This window comes from Neoarius graeffei, chromosome 5 (genome assembly GCF_027579695.1).
Source record: "Neoarius graeffei isolate fNeoGra1 chromosome 5, fNeoGra1.pri, whole genome shotgun sequence".
NCBI classification, from domain to species: domain Eukaryota; kingdom Metazoa; phylum Chordata; class Actinopteri; order Siluriformes; family Ariidae; genus Neoarius; species Neoarius graeffei.
Window position 1 is genome coordinate 39,306,387 of NC_083573.1, and position 21,334 is coordinate 39,327,720.

Consider the following 21,334-nt stretch of genomic DNA (forward strand, 5'->3'; position numbering starts at 1 on the left):
AACCCTAGCTCAGAATTGGAAGATTTGCTGCAGCAGACACTGTAGACTTTTGCATTTAAATTGGTTTGTGGAGATTAATTTTTTTTTTCATATACTTGAGTAACTGTGCAAGTTTTATTATTTTTTTATTTTGCTTCTAAAAGCTCAGTGAAGTTAAATTATATTTCCTTTCTCACTCAAACAATTGCGTATTCATAGCCCACACAGTCAGTTGACTGAATTTAAGTTCATTGTAGATGCACAGGTTAATATACTTGAATAAAAACACAAGTGGATTACCCCTTTGCAAATGGCAACAGCCTCACGAGACAGAGTCTTCGGATACGATACGCTTTGCTCCATGATGGACTGGAACAACTCCTCTTCATCGATCCCATCAAATGGAGGCTGTGAGAGAGAGTGAAAGTATTATTATCATTATTGTTATTTTTGATTTGATCTTCTGTCCTCTTTATAGGCATTCTTTTATATAAGTAAATTTATTTGTTAAGTACAGTTCTTCACTTTCCCATGATGCTTTGGCAATTTTGTAACTATATGAGATCATGCCAATAAGCCATATTGAAATGAATTAAATTCATCCATACAGCAATTAACAATGAACCACATTTAGTACACAACAGTAAATAATCAGTTATACAATGGTAGGCATATCAGGTGAAAATTCAAATTCAGTCCAAATTGCTTGAAATTTGTCTCATTGAATTTAGAATTGAATGCAGAACAAATACTTTTTACAGAATTAAAATATGTTGCTCTGATCTTGAGATATTACAAATCATAGATTGAAGAAACAGCTTAATTTTAGAAAACTGCTGTAATATTATGTATGAGGATCACATGGTCCAAAATGGACCTCATTAACAAATGAGATCAAAAGTTTTTTCTAAATAACTTTTTTTTCAAGGTATTTACATGGAAATTTGCAGGCACATATATGGCTGTATACTGAATACAAAGTTTAAAAAAATAGTCAAAAACAATTATGCAAATTAGTATTTAATTAGTATTAATTATGCTAATTCGGTAGAATTGTTTAATCGGTACTCTCTTCTTCAAAGTTTCACCAAATTGCTTTATTTGTGCAATATAAAGCTGATCTTAACTCTCATTTATACATCACAAAGAAGGAGAAATGATAAAATATGCATAAATAAGCATTGAATGTGATTCACATCTACCATTCTCTATCAAAATAAAAAAGTAACAAAAGATTATTTCTAATACCCTCTTTGTGCTCTGTAGGTCTTTGTATTTCTAAGCAGGGCCTACTAGTGTTTATATGAAAGAATATAAATGATTATTTTGATTAATATTCACAGATTTCATGGCTAACCTCGAAAAAACTGTGATCACCATCCAGTAAACAGCTCCAGTTAATTGAATTTGACACTTGCGTTTCTGACTTCCGTTTTTTAAAAATCTCATTCCGACTACAAAGATCTCAATATTTTTCATCAAAACAACTACAGTTATACTCTAAAATAGTTATTTATTTACACGAATCAGTTTGATTTGAAAAAAAAGTAGGTAAAGCTATGAAAACTTACTTCAAAATCTCCCGTGAATCATAACATCAAAACTAGCTGATGGAAAATTTTGCTGAATACTTCATCAGAAACAGTGAGAACTAGAGAACATCCCTATAAAAGTTATCTGATTGATGTTCACGAGTAATCCAGTTGGAAACTGATCAGAATAGAGAGAGCCTGACCGCTTTCCCGTGACTCAAAAAGCACCGGCAGTTTCCCAACATCGCGTGAGCAGAGTTTTTACTCTGTTGTATCAACTTCAACCTGCCGTTACTCCCAAAATACTGAACAGATCTTAATGAGATACATTTCTTTGGAAAGCAGAGATTATAAGCTTTTTAACGATAGTATTCATCATAGAAAATATTCAAGAGTTAAGCAATGACAGATTTGGAAACTTTAATGAACGTCTGCATGGACAATTTTCACACAACAAACAGTGAGCATCTGATATGCCTAACAATAGTAATTCACTTTTATTTATTGTCTGGAGTAAAATGAGGTTAAAATTAGGGTTAGTGGTTATAAGTTTTGTTACACCTTATAAAAAACTATGCTTGCTGGGTAGACTCTCTAGGAATTTTCTGAGAGATTAGTTTCCTTACTTTTCCAATCTAAAAATACATTGTTATTTTCATAGCTGTGTGAATTGCACAGTGTCCTACTTGCCCATTCAGACATATCAAATGTCTATTTTTGGATTGTACAGCATGAGTCATTTAAAGTAAATGATCAATAATGTAAATAAATGCCAACACTAACATCTGAGAATGGAAATCATGTTACCTTAGAAAAGATAAAAATGCAGGGGGCAGTTTAGCAGATTAACCACTGGTCACTTATAGTTAACCACAAAGCCAACCGTAATCACTTAAATAGTTTCAGGAAGTATTTAAATAGCATTTTATAGTTGTTTTATTAACCTTTTGATAATTACTTTCATTAATATGTCAGTAATAGATATGAACGAATCATTAGTTTTCAGAATTTGACAATTGACACATGTTTATAACAAATGTCAACATTAACAAACATCAACAAATGTATTACATATATTACAATATACAGTACCAGTCAAAAGTAATCATTCCTCAGCTTTTCTGTATTTTGACTATTTTCTACATTGTAGAACAATACTGAAGATATCAAAACTATGAAATAACAGATGGCACATTGTGGCAATAGGGGCGTGGCCAAGCGGCAGTTTGTGAATGGAGGGCAGGGTCAGGGAAGGTAAGTGGCTAAATCATTATGTCTGATGTCAATTAGTGTGTGTGTGTGTGTGTGTGTGTGTGTGTGTGTGTGTGTGTGTGTGTTGCAGGGATGGAGCATAAAAGGAGGAGGAAAAAAGAGAAGAGCTGACTCCCGACCAGAATGCATGTGTGTGCATGTGTGGGAGTGAGTGAGGCTGAAAAGCTATATCTATAGAAATAAAGTTTGCACAAACTTCAGTTCCCGCCTGCCGTGCTTCTGTACTCCACCTGCATCAGGGATTCTCTACAGTGGTGCCAAAACCCGGGACGAGTATGGAAAGGAACCACCCCATGGAGTCCTCCCCAATGATGGAGCTCATTCATGCTCTCGCTGCTGCCCAGCAGAACCAGCATCAAGTGCTGACTGCCCTCCGAAAGGAACAAAAACAACGCTTTGAAGCCTTGATGCTGGCCCAGTGGGAAGATCACCAAGCATTCCGACATCTGCTGGTGTTGGCAGGGGCGTCCACCATTACCACCATGAACTCACGTCATCCTCATGAAGATGGGCCCATATGACGAGCCTAAAGCTTTCATTGCCCTCTTTGAGCAAGCGGCCCAAGCGTGGGGGTGGCCAATCGAGCAGTGCATGGCTCGCCTCCTCCCGCTCCTGACAGGTGAGGCACAGCTCGCAGTGCAGCAGCTCCCTGCCGACAGCCAGCTCAACTCCTCCGAACTCAAGAGGGCCATTTTGCAGCAGGTCGACCGCTCCCCGGAACAACATCGCCAGCGGTTCCGGAAGCTGACACTGGAGGAGGTCGGCTGACCATTTCCATTTGGCCAACAACTCCAGGATGCCTGCTGGCGGTGGCTGAGGGCAGAAGATGGCGACGCCGACAGGGTCATCGACCTGGTGGCACTGGAACAGTTCATCCCTTGGCTTCCGGAAGGAATGGCAGAATGGGTCCAGTGTCACCGCCTGGCGTCGCTCCAGCGAGCCATTGAGATGGCAGAGGACCATCTGGCGGCGGTTCCGATGACAGGCAGACGAGGTGAAGGCGTCCCTCCTCGTTTCTCTTCTCTCCCTCTCTCTCTCTCCTCCCTCTCCCCCCATTCCCCCACTGCGGAGGCAGGGGCTGACTCCTCCCCAGCCGGCCCATTGCACCCGTGGTGTTCTCCCATCTCCCTCTTCCTTGTCTGTGTCCTTCCACCCTCAGGTGAGTGACGCCCATAACACTGGTGCAGAGGGAAAGCCTGGGCTGGTATGCTGACGCGGTGGGGAGCTGGAGCATCTCCAGAATCGGGGCTCCGCAAGGGAGGTGGAGGCCATGATCTGGATCCCCAACGTGCCAGAGACCGCCCCCTATCGGGCCAGAACATATCGCATACCGGTAAGTGTTCAAGGGGATGCATATCACACTTTGGTGGATTCTGGTTGTAATCAGACCTCAATTCACCAATGCCTGGTGCAAGGTGAGGCATTGGGGAGAGCACAAGTGGTGAAAGTGTTGTGTGTGCACGGGGATGTTCACAATTATCCCTTAGTGTCTCTCCGTATTCTATTCCAGGGCAAATGCATAGAATACAGGCAGCAGTTAATCCTCGTCTCACCCACTTGTTGATTTTGGGTACTGATTGGCCAGAGTTTAAAAAGCTGATGGAATATTTAACACGTAGTGGGTCCTGCACTAGTAGGTCACAGGAAGATCCTGGTGTGGCATTGACTGGAGAAGCTGTCACAGAGCCGTTTACATCAGCACCGCAGCAGAGTGAGGAGTAGCCCACCCCTCCTCCCTCTCTTGGGGATTCCCTTGAGGATTTCCCATTAGAGCAGTCGCGAGATGAAACTCTACGACATGCGTTTGACCAAGAGAGAGTAATCGATGGTCAAACTCTTCAGCCCAGCGCGACACCAGCCTTCCCTTATTTTGCTATTATTAAAGATAGACTGTACTGAGTGATGCAGGACACTCAAACTGGTGAACAAATAACCCAATTATTAATCCCAAAAAGCCGTAGGGAACTTGTATTCCATGTGGTTCACTTTAATCCCATGGCTGGACACTTAGGGCAAGATAAAACACTAGCCCAAATAATGGCCCGGTTCTATTGGCCAGGGATTCATGGGGATGTCCGTCAGTGGTGTGCGGCATGCCATGAATGCCAATTAGAAAATCCTGCAGCCTCTCCAAAAGTGCCTTTGCACCCTCTCACTCTAATCGAGACCCCATTTGAGCAAATTGGGATGGATCTCATCGGGCCATTAGATCAGTCAGCACGAGGATATCATTTTATTGTAGTTCTGGTGGACTATGCAACATGATATCCGGAAGCAGTGCCTCTCCTCAATATCTCAGCACGCAGTATTACAGAAGCACTCTTTCGTATTATCTCCTGGGTCAGGATTCCAAAATAAATCCTGACAGACCAAGGCACTACATTTATGTCACGCACACTGCACGAACTGTATGGGTTACTGGGTATTAAGTCTATCCGCACCAGTGTCTGTCACCCACAAATGGATGGCTTAGTGGAGCACTTTAACCAAACACTCAAAAACATAATCCGGAAATTTGTAAGTGAAGCTGCACGTAATTGGGATAAGTGGCTCGAGCCCCTGTTACTTGCAGTACAAGAGGTCCCACAAGCTTCCACAGGGTTTTCTCCATTTGAATTATTATATGGGCATAAGCTGTGTGGCATTTTGGACATGCTATGAGAAAACTGGGAGGCGGGACCTTCGCCTAGCAAAAATGAAATTCAGTATGTTCTTGACTTGCACAAAAAACTCCACACCCTCATGCACCTTACCCAGGAGAATTTGTGGCAGGCAGAAGAACATCAAATCCGGCTGTATGACAGGGGCACGCACCTTAGAGAGTTCACGCCGGGAGACGAAGTGCTCATATTATTGCCCACGTCGAGTTCTAAATTAATTGCCAAGTGGCAAGGGCCCTTTGAGGTCACACGGCAAGTCGGGGACGTCGGCTATGAGGTGAAGCAAATGGATAGGGGCGGGGCATTGCAAATCTACCACCTCAACATTTTAAAACGCTGGAATGAGGGGGTCCCTGTGTCAAATAAAAGCAAGCAGCGCCGCGTTGGCATCAGTAGTTCCAGAGAAGGTGGAGCTGGGGCTGGAGGTAAAAAAGATAACATCTCGAACCACTCCGGTCCCTTGTGGAGACCACCTCTCACTGGCCCAACTCACGGAGGTGGCCAAATTGCAAAAGGAATTTTCCGACATGTTCTAGCCCCTTCCCGGTCGTACCCACCTCATAGGACACCACATCGAAACACCCCCGCTGGTGGTAGTGAGTAGCTGCCCTTACCGCTTGCCCGAACACAAAAAAAGGTGGTTTGGGACAAACTCAAGGCCATGCTTGAAATGGGCATAATCGAGGAGTCCCACAGTAACTGGAGCAGCCCAGTGGTCCTGGTTCCCAAGCCTGATGGGTCGGTCCGGTTCTGTGTGGACTATAGAAAGGTCAATGCGGTGTCCAAATTTGATGCATACCCAATGCCTCGCATTGATGAGTTGCTTGTTCAGTTAGGCGCTGCTTGCTTTTATTTGACACTGGATCTAACAAAGGGATATTGGCAAATCCCCTTGACTCCTCTATCCCGAGAGAAAACGGCCTTTTCCACACCGTTTGGATTACACCAATTTGTCACACTCCCTTTCGGGTTATTTGAGGAGCCTGCTACGTTCCAGAGGCTCATGGACAGGGTCCTCCACCCTCACGCTGCCTACGCGACCGCATATCTAGATGATATAATAATCTACAGCCATGATTGGCCATGGCACTTGGAACATCTGAGGGCCATTCTAAAGTCACTGAGGCATGCAGGCCTCACAGCTAACCCAAAAAAGTGTGCAATTGGGTGGGTGGAAGTAGGTTTCCACTTGGGTCACGGGCAGGTGCAGCCCCAAATTAACAAGACTGCAGTGATTGCAGCCTGCCCAAGACCCAAGACCAAAAAGGAGGTGAGATGGTTCCTGGGGCTGGCTGGCTATTATCGTAGGTTTATACCTAATTCTTCTGATGTCACCAGCCTGCTGACTGATCTCACTAAAAAGGGGGCTCCAGATCCGGTCCAGTGGATGGAGCAGTGCCAACAGGCTTTCTCTGAGGTAAAAACTGCACTGTGTGGGGGGCCACTTTTGCACTCCCCTGACTTCTCTCTCCCCTTTATTTTGCAGACTGATGCATCGGACAGAGGGCTGGGGGCCGTTTTCTCCCAGAAGGTGGAGGGTGAGGAGTGCCCCATGCTGTACATCAGCTGTAAACTCTCGATACCTGAAAGTAAATATAGCACCATTGAGAAAGAGTGTCTTGCCATCAAGTGGGCGGTCCTCGCCCTCCGATACTACCTGCTGGGGCGCCCTTTCACTATTTCTTCAGACCATGCCCCCCTCCAGTGGCTCCACCGCATGAAGGATGCCAATCTGCAGATCACCCATTGGTATCTCGCCCTCCAGCGGTTTAAGTTTGAGGTGGTTCACAGGCCGGGGTGCAGATGGTGGTGGCAGACTTCCTGTCCCGTTGGCAAGGGCGGCTGGTGCATAAGGGCGATTGGGCGACACACTGCCAAAATGAAAAAAAAAAGTTTTTTTTCTTTTTTTAAAACAAACTTTCACCAGCGCTGCTTGAGGCCGTTTTAATCTGTCTCTGGGTATCATTGTCCAATCAGGGTGGTCTTGCTTCTAGAGTACCGCCCCTTTTGGGGCGATTTCAGTCACGCTGAAAATCGCCCAAGAGTTCACTGATAGAGTCCCATGTTAATACATATATATTTTTTCTCCTAACTGACACTTCAATGCAATCTCTATGGGTTCCGGGGGGGCTTGCCCTAACGTGCTTAAGTCACTGCGAAGCGCGGTAAAGTTGCGTTCGATCCGCTCAGTTTCTGAGGTGAGATGGATGTGGAAAGCAATTCAGTGCAGTCCTTAAAAGAAGTTCCATTTAGTCAGCGATCAAATCAAGCTAAATTGGCAACAAAACAAGCTGGACCCCCCTCGACCAAATCTAAACATAAAACAAATTTTGACAAAGGGGGGGAAATCATATACTCGAGGTTTTACTTCAACATGGTCCCAGCGCAAATCCTGGTGAGCTAGCTGCGAGGACGCCTCAGCAGTTTTCTGCTCCCCCTGCTTACTTTTCCACCCTGGAGGTGGCTCCACGGACAACACTGCTTGGACTGTCACTGGAGTTTCGGACATGCATCGTTTGTCGGAGAAAATAAAAAAACATGAGTCATCAAAGATTCACATGGGCAGCTGCCTGAAATTTTCAGCTTTTGGGAGAGTGAACATCGCTACACAACCGGATGAGGGCTACAGGCTAGCAGTTCACCGCCACAACGATGAGGTGAACAAGAACAGGCACATATTAAACCCATAGACATATAAACATAGACGCCGCCTTCTGCGTAGAATCATACGTCATCCTCGCCGCCATATTGGATGTGGCAAAGTGGAGATTCTTCAACCGTCTCTGGTATAGCGTCTAGACAGTAGCCGAGAATAAAGATGCCTCATTCATGTGCTGCGTTTAACTGTACCAACAGGTTTACCATCCAAACGAGATCACATGGGATTACCTTTCACAGGTGAGACTGGAAAAATACTTTTCATTGTATTTGGTCATTATAACGTAATTTTACGAACAGATTTTTCTGACTTTGTGGCTAATATGAAGGATTTTGACAGAACAGGTCAGACAGTCAGGATCAGAGAGGGAGCTGTTCCTTCAGTCTTCAGTTTCCCAGCTCATCTCCACCGGGTAGGTGTATAGTTATAAGCAGTGAGAATTAGATAATACAGTGCCACACTATGATGAACGTTTTTGAACGTACGATGAATGTTTTTAACCTTTCTGAATGTGAAGGAATCAGTGATGTATTTTGTTTTGGTATGACGTTAGAACCTGGCCGAACTCAGTTTGGCGGTCATTCAGCTCACTTTATTCAACGAGAGTAGGTCTGTGTGGTGACTCAATAAATAAAACAGTACATTTTTATTTTCATTCACTATTTCCAGTTTTTCCACTATTTCCATCATTTATCATATTTAGTCTTGTAGGTTGGTTATTTTGGCCTCAGGTTTTGGTAGCTTGCTACGGTATGCTGACTGATTAGCTTACCTGAGCTATCTATCGCGTATCTGTCACTAGTTTGCAGTGTACAGGGTATTTCGCACACTATTTATAACCATCACATTAAAAGTTATATGTGTTGTTTTGATGCCTGTTTGTTTCCCAAATATATACGTGTGTGTCTTAATAGGTGAATAAAAGGCATTGAGTTAAATATTATTGTAGAAAGGGGCTTTATGAAGTTCAGTCCATTTACTTGCATTGGTTTACGGGGAAGATTTGCCACATCAAATATGGCGGACACTCTGACGTATCCCAGCAACGGGGCCACCAGCTCAATGTGGCGTCTACGGTATGTTTATATGTCTATGATTAAACCGGCTCACCCAATGTGTGAAATTTTGTGGAGTGTTCGAGTTAGCTCTATGAGGCAAAGACGAAACTGAGGGCTCCAGTCACCGTGGTGTTTTTCTGGGTTTGGTTGACTATTGACTTGCTACCTAGGTCAATTTACTTCAGTCCTGTGGACATTTATGGTCTGTGTAGACATAACGGGGAAAATTGCTAGCCTGGGCCCGCCCATCCTAAGGGTGACGCAACACGAGGGCCTGTTGCGAGCTTAGTCTGGCAAGGCAAGCTATCTCCAGCTCTTCCAAGCTCCCGAAAAATCGGGAGCCAATCAACTTTGAGCATCTCCAACGGCCCTGGGTAGAGGCGTGTTCAAGGCAGTGACGTAGTAGAACTGCGACCGGAAGCCATAAATTGTTTACAGAATCTATGCCGGAAGCGCTTCATTCACTAGAAACATTATGAACATGGAGCAGCGGCAAGCCTTTGACACAGCGGTAGATGCTGTATTGAAAGCATTCAACGGGAAGTTCTCATTGAAAATGGAGCAAAGAGCAGCCCTGGAGGTATTTATCTTCTTCCTGTTACTCAAGCAGTTTCCGTCGCGTCACATACGTCAGAGGAAAGAGTGATGTGATTGGTTTAAGCTTCGTCACAGCCTTTTCTGGCTTTGACCAGTAGCAAACTGAGGCATTTCAGGGAGGCGGGTCAACCACGCCTTTGGGAAACGGTTGGGCTTAATATCTTTGCCAGACCAAATGCTCGCAGAGCTTTGAAGTCGCGTTAGCCAGACTAGAAAATTGCCCCCCCTGAAAAAAAATTCAGGAGCCGCCACTGCCCGTCGGGGGAGGAGTCTGCTTCAGGCCGGACGTCTCCCCGGCCTGAGTCAGGTGGTGGGGGTATGTGGCAATGGGGACATAGCCAAGCAGCAGTTTGTAAATGGAGGGCGGGGTCAGGGAAGGTAAGTGGCTAAGTCATTACACCTGTTGCCAATTAGTGTGTGTGTGTGTGTGTGTGTGTTGCAGGGATGGAGCATAAAAGGAGGGGGAAAGCAGAGAAGAGCTGACTCCTGACCAGAATGCATGTGTGTGCGTGTGTGGGAGTGAGTGAGGCTGAAAAGCTATATCTATAGAAATAAAGTTTGCACAAACTTCAGTTCCCGCCTGCCGTGCGTCTGTACTCCACTCACATCAGGGATTCTCTACACACGTAATGGAATTATGTGGTAAACAAAAAAGTATTAAAAAACAAAATATGTTTCATATTTTAGATTCTTCAAAGTAGCCAACATTTAACTTGATGAGATTTCTGTTTTTTCATCTTAATTATTTTTTGTGTCACAACTAAAACAAACAAACAAACAAACAAACAAACAAACAAACCCGACAACAACAATTTGCACCTTTAAAGTGGTGGGCATGTTATGTCAATCAAATGATGCTAAACCCCCCCCCCCCCCCCCCAATCCATTTTAATTCCAGCTTGTAATGCGACAAAACAGGAGAAACACCAATGGGGGGGGGGGTGAATAGTTTTACAAGACACTGTTTGTAGGTTTGTTATCTATCAGTATATGCATCTCAAGCTCCTGTGCATGTTAAAACAGTATTAACTGTATATTACAATCAATATTACATATCATTATACATACAGGACACTTTTCAGATGGAATAAAAACATATGTTCTATTCCAGGGGTTTTCAAAGTGTGGGAGAGTCAGCCCCCCCTCGGAGAGCAAATAAACAACAGCGCCCCCCCTTACAATTTTTGTTGTTGCTATACTTAATGTTCCATTCGTATTTTTTAAAAATGGTTGTTGTTGTACACATTATTTTTTTCTTTTTCACATTTTAAACATCTGTGCTTTTTAAAACATCTTGTTTTACACATTTTAAACATCCCATAGCATCATTAGCTAGCACCTCTTGGCAGACAACACACTGTGGCAGTGGAGCATCTTCAGATCCAGTCCATGAAAATCCAAACTTTAAATAATCGTGGTCATACTTCCTTCTTTTTCCAGTCCCCCAGGATTCCGCGGGCCTTTTTTGTGATTGTTATGGGCTAAAATGTCTGATGTTGCGGGGGGTTTTCCAAAAAAATTGCGATGAAAGTTGCGGTGTTTTTTAGGTTTTTGTTGCGATTACATTGCGGGAGGAAGTGAAAGTTGCGAGAAATTGTTGCGATTTTCTCTTTTTGTGATTAAAACTGAGTGATATGTTAAATATTAAGTTATTACTGAAAAACTATTGATTAAAAAAACAAAGAGAAATGGTCCTATAAACAACTTTACCAATATAAAAGATTACCAGGACTACAAAAATGCAGAAAAATAGGCTTTACTTATCCAAATGCACCTGTTGGTTCAAAAGTTAAAGTGCATAGAACCTCACAGCACAACATGAAGTTACCTTAAAATATAATATAAATGCCTCAGCTTTTATGTAAGAAAAAAAACTATTAATACTAGTACTGTGTGCAGGCAGTCTCTCCTGAAGACTAAATTAAACAATAATTATAAACTAATAAAATAAATGGCTCAGGCTTCATAGAAGAAAAAAAACAATTTGAACAGAATCTCACAGTATGATGCTGAAGCTGCCTAAACAATGGAAAATAAAATACCATTTTGGCAAAAATGTTGGCATCCATTAATTTCTTGTATTAAGTAAAAAAAAAATAAAGTGCACAGTCCTTCAGTGTAAACATAACACACTTTCAGTGTTGCCAGATACTGCTGACATTTTCCAGTCCAAAATATGTTCAAAACCCGCCAAAATGCACTTGAAATCGCCCAATCTGGCAACACGACGCACATGCTGCTTCTCTTGAACACACGGAAGTAAGGCGGAAGGTAGTTTGTCGACGTCACCTCAAGACGACGCCAACGATTGGTCAAATTTGCGGGAAAGTTGCGGTGATTGGATATAATTGCAACACCGCCCTGAATTTGCGGGGATTGGTTGAATTTGCGCTGAAGTTGCAAATCGCAACATCCTGGAGGCTCTGTTTTTTTACTTGGCCCAGACTCTGTCTCCTCACTCACTGTAGCTTTAGGTACTAAAAACCGATCCATTTTGTCTCTCACGTTGCGCCCCCCCTGAAGAACTCTGGCGCTCTCCCACACTTTGAAAAGCCCTGTTCTATTCCCTTCTAGTGGGTTTTATTCATTTGGTTCGATAGCATGCAATATTTTTAGCATATCGCTTATCCTACATGTATTACATCATTCTACCCAATGGAGAATGAATGTTGAATATGGTTTACGATATTGCATAGTTGTCAAGACAGCATGATGTCACACATCAGAGCTGATGTGAATATCCAATGAGAACGTTTTCTGCTGCGCATGCATAGAAGCATTTTTTTATTCACCAGGAAAAAGAAAGACATGTTGAACACCCGAAAGGCTACCAAAACTTCATTAGATATTGTTCACGCATATTTACAAGAGAAAAACATACCAACGGACATCGAAAAACTGGAAAAGAGACACATCGGAGACGTAAAACTTCCATGCTAGTGAGTGACAGTGGCAATTTGTAAACAAACATGACCGCCAGGTTTGCTTCATTATATACGGAAGATTTTGAGAGAATTTTGAAAGAGAAAGACATGTTGAACACCTGGAAGGAATGTGTATGTATAACAGTAATATTATTGGTTGGCTTTTTTTTTTCATGGTATATCAGATATATTCCATTCAGCTAGCATGGTACTGAACTCATCTTTGACTTGTTCAGTATCATACTAGCTGAATGGAATATGTCTGATAGACCACTCAATGACACCCAGTATTACTTAATTATTGACTGCATAAAAATAATGCCTATTACATAATATTACAAAGAAAATTTACCCTACAAGAGTGACCTTATCCACCCTCAATAGAAAATGGTTTAAAAACAAACAATTGTTCATCACTTTTAAATGACTAGTTAAAAGAGTATACATACATGAACAATGAAAAAAACATGACATGAACAAACATATAAAAATTCTGAATAACTAGTATCTATCTATCTATCTATCTATCTATCTATCTATCTATCTATCTATCTATCTATCTATCTATCTATCTATCCACATTATTGATGTATTTATGAAAAAGTTATTATAAGATGTTACCTTAACATCTATAAGAAACTATTTCAATCCTTTCGGAAATTATTTAATTGAGTATTTCGGTTAAATAAACCTGCCAGTGGTTAATCTGATAGGTTGCCACCTGCACTTCTGTTATTTCTAAGGTTACTTTACTACATCAGATGTGATTGCTAGCTCTTGTTGTTGTTGTTGTCAACAGATTTTTTTTGCTCATTTACATGCAATAAACAATGATATGAACTATCAATTTAAAATGTTTTCTTAATTGCCAAATTCTGAACAATTTATTGCTTATTCATATCAATTATATAATGTATTAATTAAAGTTATTATCTAATCATTGGAGTGATCATTGCAGACAGTATTTTCTGAAATAGTCAATCTACTGTTTTTTAAAACACTCACATAGTAATCAATGACTGCATACACATTGTGTATACACATACACAATTTTACCCTCATAGGAGTTTATAATAGTTATGTATAAGTTACTTAAATTGTGGATAAAATAGTAGCTGCAAATAGCTTATTAGACTGAGCACTAAAGAAAGAGTACTATTACTTTCTCATTCTTTGTTTCTTGTGGTATATAATAAGTTCAGTGTTACTTTATTAGTGCTTTCAATCGTTTAAACAAAACTGGCAGAAGTGCATTTAAACTTTCTGGATAATTACAGCATAGCTTATACTTATACCTGGAAAACAACCTGCCTAACACATATTCAAATCTGCATAGAAAATACAACTAAAAGATTCTGCATGTATTCTGCCGTTACTTTCATATTTATGTTAATTACAAACTATTTCAAAGAAAGCATCAAATTATTCCTTGAATCATTCCCTTGACAATGTGCTTCATAAGTAGACAATGAGAATGTCTTTGTTTTTCCTGCTACTGTAATTGAGTTTGCATGAGGATGTATAATGGAAATTTTTTCAACTGGTTTAAGCAGTTGAGTAAAAAAAAAAAGATATTTGACAGTGATACTGATTACTTTGGGTGGCTCTTCTAAAAACAGTGAGCCGGAACCAGTCCAAATTGCTTGCAGTGGTTTCAGATGAGCGAACACAGAATTATCATCACATTGCAGGCCTGGGTGACTCATCTACAAATAATCTGAGGCTAGTTTTTAGAGTGTCTGTTTTAAGAACTTTGTTTCAGGAATTGAGTTCAAGGAATTTAAAGCATCTTTATAACAGTAAATTATGAAAGAGGGTGTATGTTTGCATACCTGCCCAGCCAGCATCTCATAGAGGAGAACCCCATATGACCACCAGTCTACTGCTTTACCATATGGCTGATATGCTACAATCTGATAAATGAACAGATAAACTAATAATTAAACAATGCTCCTAAAACAGGACTGTATCATGCAACTTAAAGGACAAGTCCACCCTGAAACACATTACATTTGTTTCTACTGAAGAATATATGATGTGTTTAACAATTCTGTTGGTAATTTCTTGGTTGATGCTGTAGTTTTATTTAACTCTGTGACAACTTTGTGATTGTCTGCCACTCTGACACAGGAGAATGTTGCTAGAACAGTTACGACAGAAGTTTTCAACAATCTGAAACATAACAGTCTCAAACCATCTAATTTGGCTGTTACCTCCTAAAAAGATACAAAGAACAACAGCTTATTTTCTCACTCACCATTTTACAGCGACCATCAAATCATAGGATTTCAATACATCTCTAGGATGTCCTTCATACAACCATTTCATCTGGTTGTAGCCTTGGCCAGGAGTAGATGTCATCATGTGGTTCCCGACCTTCAACAAGTGCTTTGACCATTACTACAAATTTCTCGAGCTGGTGGATCTGCAGTGGTGGTCAAAATCAATGTCCCTCTTCTAGGTTCCAGTCAATCCCTTTCCTTCTGTGCTAAAGCCAAAAGGAGACTCTTTCCATAGCTTCTGCAACCTCCAGGCAGCTGTTTTTCAGTCACAATCTCTGAATCCCATCATAGTCAGCAGACTCCAAATTGATTATGCAATTTCCCCAGTCTGATCTCCAGACTCCTTGATTTCCTGGGTTTAAAATTCATCCTGGCCCAAGTGGCCATTTGATTCAGCTGCTTCAGGACCCACCTTGCCTGAACTTGGAGTGATAATTCCATCCATGAATCCCCTGAGGTGGTTTTTGGTCCTTTGGTGCTGTAATAATCAGGTTAATTCCCATAACTAACAATATTGGAGACATTATGTATCCTGTTATGATATATTTTTTCCATGGACTGCTACTCTGCTGTCAACTTAATGGTTTGGAATTAGAACCTAATGTTTTTGAAGTAACTGGTAATCATGTTCTCAATGTGGTCTGGGATGTGGCAAGCCACGCCCAAGGCTGACAGGGCCTTATGTGTCCAAACTGCTTCACCTTTTGACTTGAGCAAAGACACTGTTATCCCCCTGTCTTGCCCCTAATAATGTCTCAGGAATTAAATCAAGATCCGCCTCAAATCTGGACCACTTTTTGATGATCATTTTGAGCCACTGGAATCATTTTCTTGGAAGTTGGGATAGGTTTTCTGGGGTGGTGGTGGTCTGGTCCTGCATGTGATTTAAGGAGGAAGTACATGTACAGTGTCTTGCAAAAGTATTCATCCTCCTTGGTGTTTGTCCTGTTTTGTCGCATTACAAGCTGGAATTAAAATTGATTTTTTGGGGGGTTAGCACCATTTGATTTACACAACATGCCTCCAACTTTGAAGGTGAAAATTGTTATTTTATTGTGACACAAACAATAATGAAGATGAAAAAACAGAACTCTGAAGTGTGCGTAGGTATTCAACCCCCCCCCCAAGTCAATACTTTGTAGAGCCACCTTTTGCTGCAATTACAGCTGCAAGTCTCTTGGGATATGTCTCTATTAGCTTAGCACATCTAGCCACTGGGATTTTAGCCCATTCCTCAAGGCAAAACTGCTCCAACTCCTTCAAGTGAGATGGGTTGCATTGGTGTACAGCAATCTTCAAGTTATGCCACAGATTCTCAATTGGACTCAGGTCTGGGCTTTGATTAGGCCATTCAAAGACATTTAAATGTTTTCCTTTAAACCACTCCAGTGTAGCTTTCACAGTATGTTTAGGGTCATTGTCCTACAGGAACAGGAATCTTCATCCCAGTCTCAAACCTCTGGACGACTCAAACAGGTTTTCCTCCAGAATTGCCCTGTATTTAGTGCCATCCATCTTTCCTTCAGTCCTGACCAGCTTTCCTGTCCCTGCAGATGAAAAACATCCACACAGCATGATACTGCCACCACCATGCTTCACTGTAGGAATGATGTTCTCAGGGTGATGGGTTTGCACCACACATGGCATTTCCCATAATGGCCAAAAAGTTCAATTTTTGTCTCATTAGACCAGAGACTTTTCTTCCATGTTTTTGGGGAGTCTGCCACATGCTGTTGGGCAAACTCCAAACATGATTTCTTCAGCAATTACTTTTTTCTGGTCACTCTTCCATAAAGCCCCGCTCTGTGGAGTGCACAGCTTAAAGTGGTCCTATGGACAGATACTCCCATCTCCAATGTGGATATCTGTAGCTCCTTCAGTGTTATCTTTGGTGACTTTGTTGCATCTCTGATTAATGCCCTCCTTGCTCAGTCTATGAATTTTGGTGGGCGGCCTTCTCGTCAGGTTTGTAGTGGTGGCATATTCTTTCCATTTTGCTATAATGGATTTAATGGTGCTCCGTGGGATATTCAAAGTTTGGGATATTTTTTATAACCCAACCCTGATCTATACTTCTCCACAACTTTGTCTTTGACCTGTTTGGAGTACTGCTTGGTTTTCATTTTGCTTGCTTCATAGTGTTGCAGAGTCAGGGTCCTTCCAGAACAGGTTAATTTATACAGACATTATGTGACAGATCATGTGACACTTTGATTGCACAAAGGTGGATCTTAATCAACTAATTATGTGACTTATGAAGTGAATTGGTTGGACCAGCCCTTATTTAGGGGTTTCATATGAAAGGGGGTGAATACCTATGCACACTCCAGATTACAGTATTTTTCATCTTAATTATTGTTTGTGTCACAATAAAAAAAAAAATCAAATTTAAAGTTGTAAGCATGTTGTGTAAATCAAATGGTGCTAACCCCCCAAAAATCCATTTTAATGCCACCTTGTAATGCAACAAAAACAGGACAAACACAAAGGGAAATGAATACTTTTGCAAGACACTGTAGGTGTGGAGAGATCCCAAGTTCTGTGGTGTGCTTCCTGATTGTAGTTTTCCTGTGTCTCATGAGCCTCTGTGCTGCACCTGCTTCTCTTTTCTTCCACATTTGAACCTTGCCTGTTGTATCTTTAGCCCTGTTGCTTTCTTGCAGATTTTAATAAGACATCCAAAATAGAAATAGTGGAGACAGCAAAATGTAACCTTTTGCACAACTGAAGATCATATACTGATTATAAATACTGATAAACTGATCATAAATACTGTCATTCAGGGTGGATTTTTTTCTTTAAGCCTATAAAAAGAAACTGTCAGTAGACAATTACTGTATGAAGTTGATATGCCTTAACGTTTTAAAATATTTACTACAAAGATTATATCTTTGTTAATAAGGAATAACAGAGAATACAAGGAATTGTTCCTGGGTGACTCCATCAGAGTAGATACACTGCTGTCTTGAGTCTATGAAAAAATTATCATAACGAAATTAAATGAGCTTAGTTAATGAGAAGGAAAGCCTAAGTGTGCAATTTAGAGGCCAATATATACACAGTATTTGTGTGTTTTGTGTGTGTATGAGCATGAATAAGACATTCATTTCCTCACTAGCAGGCACAGATCCTGCATTGTTTCCATGCAAAATGACAGGAAGAAAAAGATAAAGTTTTTACATAATGAAACCAATAACTGCTCAGTTAAAGGGGAATTCCACCAAAAGTGTTTTAGGTTCATGGAAAGTGTTCCTATGATTGTACAGTGGTGCTTGAAAGTTTGTTTGCTTTCAGTATCTGGTGTGACCCTCTTGTGCAGCAATAACTGCAACTAAACATTTCTGGTAACTGTTGATCAGTCCTGCACACTGGCTTGGAGGAATTTTAGCCCATTCCTCCATACAGAACAGCTTCAACTCTGGGATGTTGGTGGGTTTCCTCACATGAACTGCTTGCTTTAGGTCCTTCCACAACATTTCAATTGGATTAAGGTCAGGACTTTGACTTGGCCATTCCAAAACATTAACTTTATTCTTCTTTAACCATTCTTTGGTAGAACGACTTGTGTGCTTAGGGTCATTGCCTTGCTGCATGACCCACCTTCTCCTGAGATTCAGTTCATGGACAGATGTCCTGACATTTTCCTTTAGAATTCGCTGGTATAATTCAGAATTCATTGTCTAACAATGATGGAAAGCTGTCCTGACCCAGATGCAGCAAAACAGGCCCAAACCATGATACTACCACCACCATGTTTCACAGATGGGATAAGGTTCTTATGCTGGAATGCAGTGTTTTCCTTTCTCCAAACATAATGCTTCTCATTTAAACCAAAAAAGTTCTATTTTGGTCTCATCCATATAACAAAACATTTTTCCAGTAGCCTTCTGGCTTGTCCACATGATCTTTAGCAAACTGCAGATGAGCAGCAATGTTCTTTTTGGAGAGTGGTGGCTTTCTCCTTGCAACCCTGCTATGCACACCATTGTTGTTCAGTGTTCTCCTGATGGTGGACTCATGAACATTAACATTAGCTAATGTGAGAGAGGCCTTCAGTTGCTTAGAAGTTACCCTGGGTTCCTTTGTGACCTCGCAGACTATTACACGCCTTGCTCTTGGAGGGATCTTTGTTGGTCGACCACTCCTGGGGAGGGTAACAATGGTCTTGAATTTCCTCCATTTGTACACAATCTGTCTGACTATGGATTGGTGGAGTCCAAACTTTTTAGAAATAGTTTTGTAACCTTTTCCAGCCTGATGAGCATCAACAACACTTTTTCTGAGGTCCTCAGAAATCTCCTTTGTTCGTGCCATGATACACTTCCACAAACATGTATTATGAAGATCAGACTTTGATAGATCCCTGTTCTTTAAATAAAACAGGGTGCCCATTCGAATGAATGAATGAACCCTTTATTATCACTGTTGCCAGTGAAATTGACCATCAACCTGTCCTTACAGAGGGGGAACAGGACAGGAAGACAGGGATAAAAGAAAAGGAAACACAACATGAGGAGAGATAAGGAAAAAAAGAACACCCCCCACACTATGCTCCTGTCAGGAGTACAGTGTGGGAACATTTAAAAAACCTTTGCACATAAGCACACAATAACACAAGTACACTTTAAACACGGGACTTGGGGGGGAAGGGGGGAAAGAGGGGGCAATCGGGGTGGGGGTAGGGGGGGAGGGGAGGAGGTAGAGGTAACCCAGTGCAAGCAAGCAGCCGTTTGCTCCTGCAGCCATGAAGGCACTGGTCACGCACCCGCTTGTCACACTGGGGATGAAAATGGCAACCGCGGAAAGTTGGGGAAGGAATGCAAGGAATGTGAGAGCGTCTCCCAGCAGTGACCTTCAGGGGGAAATGCTGCCTCAGCAACGGCCTTAACCGAGGCCGGTGCTGTCTCAGGGAGCCGAATGTCGATAAGATATAAATTGCTTGGTCTTTCCAGACGCAGTCTTTGCATGTCCACACCACTCGTCCACATCTGTCCATTCCGTTCATTCTGTTCAAATTGGTCTCTGAAAAACATATTCCTTGCAAAGCCTAAAGCTTCGCCAAGATAACAACCATATTGTGGTTCAAGTTCTGAAAATCCACAGTCCGAGTGCCAACAGCTTTTCCCACCGCTCCAATCATATCGGGCAGCTTTGTGGGGCTTTGAACAGCTGTCACCATTGTCTGATTTCCTCGATATACCAGGGCAATGCCTAATCCAATCAGCAAAAGTCCTGTAATCATGGTTCCGAATAGGTAGATATCTTCAATGTCCTCCACAGAAAGAATCGGCAGGCACACGACTCGCCACTGCTCCCATGTGTCCATCGTGTAACCAGCTGCAAATGTTCCGGCAGGACAGGCAGGTTCCCCCGAACCCAGGCTTCTCGTCGAGAAGACTGTGTCAATTTCATTAGGAGACCAGTTTATCAATTCCATGCTTTTTTTAGTTTAGAAAGTAATGCGGGAAGAGTCTCTTCAAAAAGTACAGCAGATGAGACAAGAAAAAGAAGCACAAGCAGGGAAAAAAAGGAGGGAGAGGGATAGCAGAGAATGCGACCGCCTTCCGTGGAAGCGAGGAAAGAAAAAAAATTCAGATTCACACCTGATCGTCATCCCACTGATTGAAAACACCTGACTCTAATTTCACCTTCAAATGAACTGCTAATCCTAGAGGTTCACATACTTTTGTCACTCACAGATATGTAATATTGGATCATTTTACTCAATAAATAAATGACCAAGTATAATATTTTTGTCTCATTTGTTTAACTGGGTTCTCTTTATCTACTTTTATGATTTGTGTGAAAATCTGATGATGTTTTAGGTCATATTTATGCAGAAATACAGAAAATTCTAAAGGGTTCACAAACTTTCAAGCCCCACTGTATTACATTACTGGTTATGTGTGTGACAGCACATAGAGTAGGTGTGTAATAGAATGGCATTATTTATATCTACATCTGTTTTGTGGTCCAGATATCTGTATCTGTATTTAGATTTAAACCCAAAGTGGGTGTGGCCTAAACCTAAAGCACCCCTCCTCCTCTAATTTGTTAATTTGCTTAATTTCAGTAACCACTTTATTTAAATATGAACCCTAAATTTGAACCCTATGCTCCCAGGAACATATAAAAATAGTTTCCTGCATTGTCAGCATGGTAAGCAATAGATTCCTGCATCTGCAGCATTGCCAGGACCCAGTCCTACATCACTTGGTCTCAAATAGTGATGTAATCCTTCTCACAGAGTCATTATTTTTTGTCCCTCCAAGCTATATTTTCTCACAAATTTAGTTGGTCCTATTTTTTGAAAATATGAACAACCTAGCAGCATGATATAAACTACCATGATTCTGACTAGGCAGTTAATA

The 21,334-nt window shown here is 41.5% G+C and overlaps 1 protein-coding gene across 1 annotated transcript in view; it reads right to left on the bottom strand.

Annotated features, from left to right (window-relative positions):
* prkcg (protein kinase C, gamma) overlaps nucleotides 1-21,334 on the bottom strand; it is a 69,804-nt gene that overhangs the window by 1,561 nt on the left and 46,909 nt on the right. Inside the window, exons 13-14 of the mRNA XM_060920507.1 lie at nucleotides 14,514-14,594; nucleotides 280-387 (exon numbers count right to left, since the gene is read on the bottom strand). Of these exons, the coding sequence (XP_060776490.1) occupies nucleotides 280-387; nucleotides 14,514-14,594 (189 nt within the window). The remainder of the gene's footprint in view (nucleotides 1-279; nucleotides 388-14,513; nucleotides 14,595-21,334) is intronic.